This window comes from Oculina patagonica, chromosome 10 (assembly GCF_052425735.1).
Source record: "Oculina patagonica isolate OP01 chromosome 10, crgOcupat, whole genome shotgun sequence".
Lineage (NCBI taxonomy): Eukaryota > Metazoa > Cnidaria > Anthozoa > Scleractinia > Oculinidae > Oculina > Oculina patagonica.
Window position 1 is genome coordinate 14,181,084 of NC_135767.1, and position 10,592 is coordinate 14,191,675.

The 10,592-nt window shown below is 37.7% G+C and overlaps 2 protein-coding genes across 2 annotated transcripts in view; one reads left to right on the plus strand and one right to left on the minus strand.

Moving 5' to 3' along the window:
• Positions 1-5,394, plus strand: part of LOC144628962 (cadherin EGF LAG seven-pass G-type receptor 1-like) — a 41,500-nt gene extending 36,106 nt beyond the window's left edge. The window contains exons 38-39 of the mRNA XM_078487088.1: positions 1,744-1,785; positions 4,517-5,394. Of these exons, the coding sequence (XP_078343214.1) occupies positions 1,744-1,765 (22 nt within the window). The 3' untranslated portion in view covers positions 1,766-1,785; positions 4,517-5,394. The remainder of the gene's footprint in view (positions 1-1,743; positions 1,786-4,516) is intronic.
• The window catches only part of LOC144628960 (uncharacterized), a 469,155-nt gene that overhangs the window by 402,824 nt on the left and 55,739 nt on the right, over positions 1-10,592 (minus strand).

A 10,592-nucleotide genomic window follows, 5' to 3' on the forward strand; every position in this document is an offset into this window, starting at 1 on the left:
CTTTATCTTTATAAACCTCTAGCCTACGTGCTTGCCAAGGCAATGGAGGGGCGCTTTCAGTTCCTGTTGTTTTGGAGTGTTTTATTGTTCTCTCTTCGTGATAGGAATAAAACATTATTTAAGCGCTAAAAGTCGGAACCTCCTGCTACGAACGCGAGCTGTTACGTGACTTTTAACACCTTAAAGCGATAATCGTATTGCCTAACTGATCTCAAAAAACACTGGCTTCGGTCACGGAGAGCATATCCGGAGTTCGGATCAACTTGAAACTTTCTCTCCTGGTGTCAAAGTTTGAGAAAGGCATTGTGGTTTTAACTTTTAATCCTGTAGGTGAATTCGTGCAGATTGACCATTGAAATGAAAACTATCGAACAATGCTTTCATGTGGTGCTGTTTTTCTTTGCAAACTTCCCCACGTGGAAACTTCAGAAATTCTATTAAATTTTTACCTAAGGTCTCTTGGGTGGTAAAAAGTTAAACTTAATTTTGTGTTTGTCACCGGAATTCTCTAGAAAACAAAACGCAGTTGTCAGTTTTTGTCCGTTTTATGCAAATATATTTCATGTTGTTTTACTGTTTAAAGGAGTCCATAACTTTTCCTGTTATATGTAAAAAGTTTAAAACATGATCTTTCAAGCACAAGATTCTGTATGAGTTTTGTTTACAAACAACAAGAAAATGTAGTGATGTTACGCGGATATATCGTTGTTTTTATTTATGCAAGTTTCAAGTACGTGCTGAAAACGTTGTTTGTTTAGGCCCACGTTTTCCTGGGGCTATTCAACGGAATTCAAACAAGCGAGCTGTGTACTACGACTACAACTGCGCAATTCTGTGAACCTCGCTGGGGTCTCGCGATGTAGGGGTCCATCGTGGGGGCATGAGATGGCGCCCTGTAGCGCTATTGTTGCCTTGTGCAAAATGTAATTAGTTTAACAGTTTTTGTACATCAAAAAGTGTTCACCAACTCCTAGATTCTCGCCAGAAGGCGTTTAAGTCCCGCTTCATTAACCCAAATTAGCACTTTTCTATTGTTATGGTTGCCAAAATTAAACGGACAATAACTGTGTTTGCTCTGTGGTTTCTACTTCCTATGGCGGCCGCTGCAAAGAGTGTTTGCTATTTTGTTTGTTCTTTGGGCCTGAAGGTCCTCCCAGGGAGCTTCGCATTCGTCCTCCCCGCTGAGAAATCCAGGAGATCTGATAATTGTGTGGAAGAATGGCAATTATAGCTGGTGCCTTTTGATAAACACAGCTCTGTTGTGTAACACAAGCGCTAATTAGTTTAATGGTATTTTTGCACATTTCCTTCCTTTTACAGCTTGTTTACTTGTCATCGAGATTTCATAGAGAATCCATAAACTATAACTGACCCTGGCTTCGTGCCGCGCCTGCGTTTTCCCAGAGAATCTGCTTTAATTCGCGCGTAAAAGATATGCCTGCTCACAAACGCTGCACAGTTTTGCGTCGGTGGAGGTCTTAAAGCAACTCATGCATGCATGTCTTGCTTCGAGATCATTCTGTTGAATTTGTAAACATGTGCTTGACAGTTGCGTTGCGTTCCCACTGTGCTTAATAAATCGCGCACAAAAAAATCTTTTGTTTGTCTTTATAACCATGAGACTATTAATAACTAGGGTTGCTCCTGAAAGCAGTTTTGGAGGCTAAGTCCTTATTTACCAACCCGCCACTTTGTCTGAGCCATAACAACTGGATTAATGGCGTCTTGTTTTGTTCTTGGCAGCTTTCAAGATTCCCAAGTCTGAGGGCACCGCGGACATTCAAGGTGGGTGCGGAATTTTTGTCTGCAATTAGCGCAGAGCTATTTTTAATCCACGTTGAGCCCTTTCTGCCTCGTTAAGTAGCGGCGGGATGGGAAATTAAAGCTTACAAGATAATGGCTGATAAAGCAAACAGACACGGGTAAGTGGTGTCTTGAGAGGGATTGCTTGATCAGCAATGCGTGAAAGACCGTGCATAAACCTGCCTGCCTTTGAGTTGTCAATGTTTCACTTCTCCTTAAGCTTCAATACATGGTCAATCGGACAGATTTTGAGAATAAAGAGACTCATCGACTGATCTTGATGTAATAACAAATTATTAGTAAAAAAAAGAACGTATAAATTAGTAAGGAGTTCTGAGCTTACCAATAAAAAGTTGTTTGTCTTGAAATGTTACTTAATATTACGTTTGCCTTCTAAGAGAACTCGTGTTTGTGACTGTAAAACTCAAGTTTGAAACAATTTCTCCATACTTGTTAAATACCAAAAATACCAAAAGCCCCAAGAAGAGATCTAAAAAAAGGAAATTTAAGTATAGATTTCTTTGATGCCACAATCTGAGGTAAAAACTCATTGTTTTTCTGTAAATGAACGACACTGTCTCCCCTCCCTCCCCTCTGGTCATTTCTACTTACACCGGAAGTTATCCATCCTGTGTCACCAGAGTAAAATTGTTGTATCTCTCCTCTTCCTTCAAATTAGCTCGAGGAGGCGAGTTTATAAATACGCTATCTCGCTTTATTTTTTGCCTCGTAAATCTTTACGTAAAGTGGGAAGGATTTACGTTATGAAGGGATGTTTCGGATGCCCAAGCGTACCAATAAGCTCTTCAGTAAAATAGGCAGGGTCTGTTAAATTTGCGTACGAGATTAACCTTTCGTCTTTAAAGTGCCGTTTAAATTCTTGAATTTTGCTGGATCGTACGTGAAGCGGTGTGATTCACGTGCTGAAAACCTAAAGGATTATTTAGGGTGACGTGCTCAAACTTTTAAAATCAGGAGCTTTAGAATTACGTACAATATTAATATTTCCTCTTCGAACTTTCCTCTGAAATTCATGTTTTAGCTCGTTCGTGAAGTTACAAGACTCACGTAGGATTGTTTTGAAAGTCGACTTAGCTGTTATAATCACGAGCTTTGTTAACTACGCACGGAATTAATCTTTCCTCTTTTCAAATCTCTTCCTACTTTTGTGCGCTAGTTCGCATGTTGTGAGCGTCGAACGAATCTTATCGGTAAAATAAGTATAAAGCTTTGAAATGACAATAGAATTTAATCTTGTGCTGTAAAATTCCGTTTCTTTTGCGTTTTAACCGTTTCTTTATTTGCTAGTTTATACGTTCGTGAATTGGCAAGATTACACGCACGTTGAAGAATCATGGTTGTTTGCTTCTTAGTATTAAAGCTTGTCAAAGCTTGAAGTTTTATAATCTTCTTAACTTTAAGTTAAAGCTGAATGTTTCCTCTCCAATCTTGATTTATCCAAGGTTAACATGTCCGCGTCCTGACCTTTCTTGTCGCTCGTTTATCAAACCTGTAGTAGATTCTAGTCAGTTTGTATTGATCGTCTGTTCGTTGAGTAAAAGAAGTCATTAACTTAAGTACTTATTTAAATCAAAGCAATGATTTATACTGGAATTTTATTGGCGCGGTTTCATACACAGTTGTTAATTGATTGTTTGGTTGCTTTGAAACCGAAATGGCAGGCTCATTTATGACTGCACTTAAAATACTTCAGAAATATTTCCCAGTTAACAATTGAAATTGCTTATCGGTCATTTCATGCCACTTGATCAGGACATCTAAAAAATTTCGTTGTGGAGGCGTCGTTCCCCTTCACTAGCTTTTAATTGTTGTGGTGGGCGAATAAAAACTGTCATTCTAGCATTTCGCAAGATCTTGGCTTCTTTTCACTTTTCTATTTTAAACTGACGTCCAAGTACTTTAGATACTTAAAATTAAAATTAGAAACTTTGGCTGCGGTTTTTAAGTGGCCATTGTTAGGCTAAACGTTTGTGGGACACCTGTTGCCGGTGCTTTGGGCCAAAATAAATTGACGTATTTTATAACCGTGATATAATAAAGAAACTTGGCATCGGTCATTGTAAACTCAACATATTTTTAAGCGAACTCCGATAAAACAAATTTGCGCTTATTCCGAGCGTACGTTTTTGTCCCAGTTGAAGAATTTCTGTGAAAATTTACTTGGATATAACGAACAACAAATTTGTTCCATAACAATATATGTATATGTGTGTACATTGTAAACTCAACATATTTTTAAGCGAACTCCGATAAAACAAATTTGCGCTTATACCGAGCGTACGTTTCTGTCCCAGTTGAAGAATTCTGTGAAAATTTACTCGGATATAACGAACGACAAATTTGTTCTATAACAATACATGTATATGTTTTATATCACACAGACATCCTAGCGGGATAGCTTGTTTTGGGACCCGCCTTTGAAATACCCTTTTGAAGTTTAGGATTGAATGAAGAGGAATGAATAACGGGGTCTAGATTTAAGTTTCTGAAAAGAGAAAAACTTCATATTAAACTAATATTTTGCTAAATGCAAGGGATAAGTTTCAAACGAGCATTAACGAATAAAACGTTTCGCTTCGAGCATGTCCAAATTACCATTCCCTTGAACCATACTTTCTACTGCGTCCCAATTTAGAATTTATACTGCAACCTTTTAGCTAACAACATTCCTTTTAATTTTTTTTTTTTGCAGAATGTAACGACCAAAGCCTCATCTTGTAGGACAAGTAAAGTCAAAGAAAGAGATTTCTTTCTTTTCTTTTAATTCTTCTCTTCTTCTCAGAGAAACACTGGCGAACTGACACGAGTGTATGTTTTGTATTTAAAATATCGAAGTTAAACTCGAAAATATACCTGGTTTACTCTTTAAATGTACATGTATTTCATAACTTAACGCGTTCAAGCGTTAGATAATAACTTTTTTTCGTGAACAGCAAATATTTTTTGCTTTTGAACATCGGGTTTTTAAAATCCGATGACTTTGTACAGTAATAGTAACGTATATAAGCTCAACGCTTTTAGCCTTTTTAAACTATTTTTAGCAGTAGTTCTTTCGAAGCCGCTAGAGTATAGCTTTTAGATAAACGAGGAAAAAATATTTTTTATCAAAAGGCCGAGATAATCGCAATATTTTCTTACTGTGAAATTTTAATGTAATATCTCGGAGTTTTGCATCGTAAATAGAACATAATTTATTAGGTCTGTAGTTACAGTTAGGAAAAAATGAAATTATTGTTAGTAGCTTAGCTTAAGTATATGAATCGGCAAAAATCTCTTGTGTAGACGCAATTTTAGTTCTAATTTAAGGACTTATCAGGCAACTAAAAAAATAAATCCGGACGGCTCTTTTCTTGCCATGTAGTGTTGCCGATTTTTAAATGAACTTTTACATTAATTAAAATCAAAACAAAGCTGTACGCAGGAACGTAGACAAGTCGAGAATTTTAGTTCATCTTATTTATTTTGTCGTGAAGCGTGTTAAGCTTGAGAACAGTTTCCCAAAGTAGAAATAGCTTCTTGTACAGTTTTTGCTGATAGGAAGTGTGAATAAAAAAATGCTTATCAGCTGTATTTTTCTGTGTTTTTTTCCACGCATTTTCTTATGTTTTCTTAGTTTTATTAAAATTACTAACAAAGAACAAAAGGCGGCGTGCTTTCAAATATAAAATCGGTAATTACATTTGCAGTGTTTGCCGAACTCATTAGTTTTACTGCTTGTGCAATGCGGTTTTGACAAAATTGGAGGAAACTGGTTTGAAAATATTCCAAAAACGAAAATTCAAAATATAATTCCTTGGTATTTTTGCTTCTAGAAAAAGCTCGATTTCCCGCCAAAAGTCCACCGTAAGGCAATTTATTTTCAAGGTACAAACTGTATTTGATGATAGCTTTTGTCCTGGGGGGCTTTGTTTTTTCGTTAACCGACTTCGGCAAGGTTGTTTACACGTCTTTGAGAAGGTTAAAGGTTCTATTAGTTTGTACTTATCAGTTCTCGACAGAAAAATATTGTAACATTTTCAAATGACGCAGCGTCGTAGCCTTAATTCGAAGGCAAATATTTTTGCACTGAATTGGGTTCTCAGAGTTTTAAGGCTTTTAAATGGCTTCCCATCATTTCTGTTTACCTCAGTCAATGAAGCTGACAGTTTCTTTTAGTATGGTAATTTTTATCTTTCGCAAGTGTCGCTAACTACGCCCACCGATCCGAGTTCCCATTAAGAAGATTATTTCGGCTTTGCCGCAGTTTTCTTTAACAAGAATTTGGCGCGCTGTCGGTTCACTTTTTAACTAAAGAAGTGTAAATTCGCTAATTCCCGCGAAAAGAGGCAATTAACACCAAGGAACGATCGAACCTTACATCTGCCTGGCAACAATGAAAATACGGAACAATGTTTCTATTCGGAAAGTTTTAAGCCTCTATTTGTTAAGCCTGTGTGTTGTTTCCCGACCGATCCCATTGTCAAAATGTCGGTTTGTTTACATTTCATTTCCGTTCCTTAAAAGAAGTGGTTTTGATCTTAAACAAACACTCTTTCGGTTCGCATCGCTTAACACGGCCCTAAACTAGCTAATCGTTCCTCCAGCTAATGTAAAAGATAAATTCCTTGCAGGTTGTTCAAACATAGTGCAAATGATTATTTTTGTTTAAATCAGAGAAGTTTTCTTCGTCGCTTAATATGGTCGATTTGCAATCAGGAAATTAGCCAGTGATGAAGAAGGACTGATCGAAAGATAAGCTAATAAATCAATAAATCCTTTGTTTTTTTCTCGGTCCCTGTGATCTTTCAATTCTGGATTCTCGAAACCACCTGAACCTAAAAACATTGTGAAAATCATTTAAAAATCGAATATTTATTCCATTTTAAAAAAAGGGCAACTGAATGCTTTAAGACAGTCGGACGTGGGTTGGTTTTATGTACGGAAAACGAAAAATGATGGTATGAATTGGCCTTTCTTTGAATCGCCGGAAATTTGAGTGAAATTGTATAGAGGTAGGCAGATTGTTGGATTTGACCCAATTTCTTGTTTTTAATTTGCAACCGCAAAACGATCGATCGGTCAAAATTTTAATCGCATATCTAAAAGGTTCCCTTCGCGGAAAAATCACTATGGCAACCTTGACTCCCAGAGCGAGGAAGCTATTCAGTTAAAATACTTTATTTTGGTAGGCAAATTGTCCCGATAACAGCGATAGTACCGCCTTGAAATTGCCAGCGGCAGAGTTTATTATTGTTATAGTTAGGTTGTCTAGCCTCTCCAAGAATTGAACTGAATTCATAAGAAAGGTTTAAAAGCGACAGTTTTTGTCTTGAAGTCTTTATTAATTACCCCCGAACTCTAGGGGGTGCTTTTGGAATTGCTAGACAGAGCGAAAATCTGGTTTGGGCCGATTTGAGGTGCATATCTCTCCGTCATTAAGTAATATTTCACAGGATCATGTCTGACAAAAGATCGAGCATTCTACTAAAAGAAGAAGAAAAAAAAATCAAAAGAAAATAAATAAAAAGCTACCTGAAATCCTCGGGGCAAAGGAAATGTTTATTATTATGTTTATTTTTCGGGCTTACCGAAGCGATCAATGTTTACATGAACCTGTTCTGGAAGACACCAAAAACGGTCTCATCACCTTGTTCCTTATCAGTAGTTCAAATTTTAAAGCCCGTCTATCAGTGCCCCACAAGCCCCCCTACAAAGCCAGACCTCTTTTCTATTTCTACGCACAGTATGCTTTTCTCGCGTTTACAGGCCAAAATGAAAATATGGCCCATTGGATTTTAAGGGTTTTCCTTTTGGTAAAAAGGTCAGGGAAAAAGGCTTGGGTGCGAATCTGAACGCGCATAGGTCCTGTAAGCGCGGACAAACACGTAGAATTAGCGAGAGATAAGCATCAGGCTCAATACATTCTCCGTCAGTATTCAATCCACCTTAATACCGTCTCAAGACATGGGAAATTTCCGAGTTGAGAACGAAGTGTTGCTTAATTACACAGATGTGCAATTAGGCAATACTAGATGGTTAGACTAATTAGTTTGGAAAACAACAATTTTTTGCTATGATCTACAAGAAATTTAATATACCAAACAGGAGCCGCTGTTAGCCCGTATTGGATGTGGGCAATTGGATATTTAGCATCTTATTTCTCCGTATTTTTATTTGTGAATTAATAAATCAAAACAAAACACCAATCTCAGTGACAGATTCATTTCACTGAAAAAGAAAACCATTAAAGTGCATTTTGTAACTGAACCGTAATCTCCTCTCTTTGGACGCATTTTAAAAACACCATTTACCTCATCTTAAGCCGTCTTTTGGTAAAGGAGATTGCCAATGGCCTGGTTTCAGTATACAGACTATTTTGAGCTGCGAAGATATCACGCCTCCAAACAAAACAATGTCAACTCCATCTCGAAATCAAACACGAATCCATCGCGTGATAAATTCAAGGCAAGTTTAGCAAGTACAATTTTCGTTGCTAATGCTTTTGCATCAGTTGAAACAAAACTCTAAAAAACGCCAAGGACAAACGTAGACTTCATTGCCGACATGTTTTGTTTTGATTTTCCGGTGACTCCCTAAAATAGGCTTCCTAAAAGTTTTTCGCGTAGGGGCGGTATGGTATGATTTGAGGAAGCGTTCAGACCAAACTATGTCCGAAAGGTTTTTTAAATGGATTACTTTTCCCCTAAGTTAAATAAACTCTCCTCATACAATATTTCCTCGCCAATGCGGGAAATGCTTTTATCTGTGAAAAAATCAGGCTAACAACATGTGAAATAGTCGCATATTAGTCTGCAATTTTTTAACAAGAAGATTTTGTCATTAAGGCTAAGGCGTTTATAACCTTAAAATGTTGTGGCGCACGCTAATTTTCGTGTTGAAAATGCCAAAAATCGCGCAGATTCCACACGATCTCTGCCAAAAGAGGACTAAATTCAAGACCCTGATTTCCGGAAATGCTTGCGTGAGTTCAGTCTAGCCTATCTATTGTGGACTTGTTCAAATCTGGCAGATTATCCCCGACGAGAAAATGCTAGTGCAAAAAATAAGTGCTTGCTAGTGGCTAAGCATTGCTAATTAGCACAAAGTGGCCTAAATTTGCCAATGGAAGTCGATGCTTAACTATCAGTAAACATTTATTTTTGCCCCCGAAAATTAGTTTTGGTCAACATACGAAGATAATGGATTGTATTTTGTAATTTCTTTTAGGTTAATTGTGAAGCTTTGACAGATTTGGTTGTTGTACGAGTTTTATTAAAGGAAAAGCAATAAAAGTCGAGCTATCGCCTGCCTTTAGTGATATTTTCCGCCAAGGCATAAATTATCGCCTGCTCATTCAATACGACACTTGTTTATTTACCGAAAGAACCAATACTGACTTGCGCCCGAAGCGAAAAAGCGATTGCGACCTTTTCACTTGCTTAAAAGGTAATTGGGGCTATTCAAACGTTGCGTTTGGGCAAAACAAATGCTGAGATTAAGCAATCGTCCCCTTTTGTCCAAGGTTAAAAGAAATCATTGTTCCCCTCTAAACATCAAACGAAATGGCCTGCATGCCGCGTTTAAAACATTTAAGCACGAAAACGTAGAAAAGTGTTAAGAGAACTGGGCCGTAAGTGATTTTTAGTACATGAAAAGTTTCCAGCTAAGGACCTAAGTATCTTTCTACTTCTCCGCCTCAACGCAGCCGGTCTCAGCTGCTTTCGGAAGACTAAAATAATCACTTGGGGCACCGAAATGACCACTAAACGAATGTTGAAAAGATCGGTAACTGGTCTAATTGTGTCGGCGAGTTCTTTATGAATCTAAACTAGTTGGAGAGGTGATTATTAGCTAGAATTAACCAAACACAGGCAAAATTAATCCATTCAGAAATGTTTCGCATTAAATAGGACTTTTGTCTTGCCAAATAATGTTTTTCACTGCACGTCTATTTTAATCCCATCTTTTGGTCAGTTTTTGCGTTGCGATTGAATACAAATCAGTGAAGCTTTCCTTAGCTAAAACGAGATTATAAGCGCGAATTTTCAAGCTTGTTATATGGCGTACGTGCTAGGCCGATCAGCGGTTTACAGCGTCATTATTTGCAATTATCACTTCCACGGAGTTACGACCCGAGCTTCAAAAGAAACGGCGAGCGCGCTAATAGATTCTGAAACACGTCAACTCTAAATTTAATGCTCAATATTTTGGAACGGCGAAAAAACCTCAGCACTTGATAGGCCATTAAAACAAGGCAGCTGGATTAGAATTAAAACTTTCTTTACAAAAGTCTCTCTCCTGGAATAATCGCTCACGGAACAATGCCTCTAAAGAAATTCGCCTTCTAGTGTCCTTAATATTTGTTTCATTTTTCGGCGTGCCTTTTAGTAACGATATTACCTTGTACTTTTCGAGACGGTCTGCGAAGCTGTCATCTACGATAAAAAATTTTCATTCTCACTAACTAATCAACATAACAATAGCTAACTGGTGTTTAAAGATTCAAAACTCTCTGGGGAACACGTGGGAATAAAAGTGTGACTTAATGAAGGCGAAATCAAAGATTCTCAATCCAAAATGTCGACTGGAGTCGTCAGAATCGCCATGTTTATGCGTGCCTTCTGTTGTGGCATTCTGTGTTTTGATTTCGCGCCATATGCGGAAAGCGGCGCTGTTCGCCGGAAAAGAACATGTTGAATGAGCCGTGAACCAATCAACGCGCGCCAGTCCCTTTGACAGCTATTGTCACTGACGTGATCCCGTTTCTGACTCCGCCCATTTATTATGTC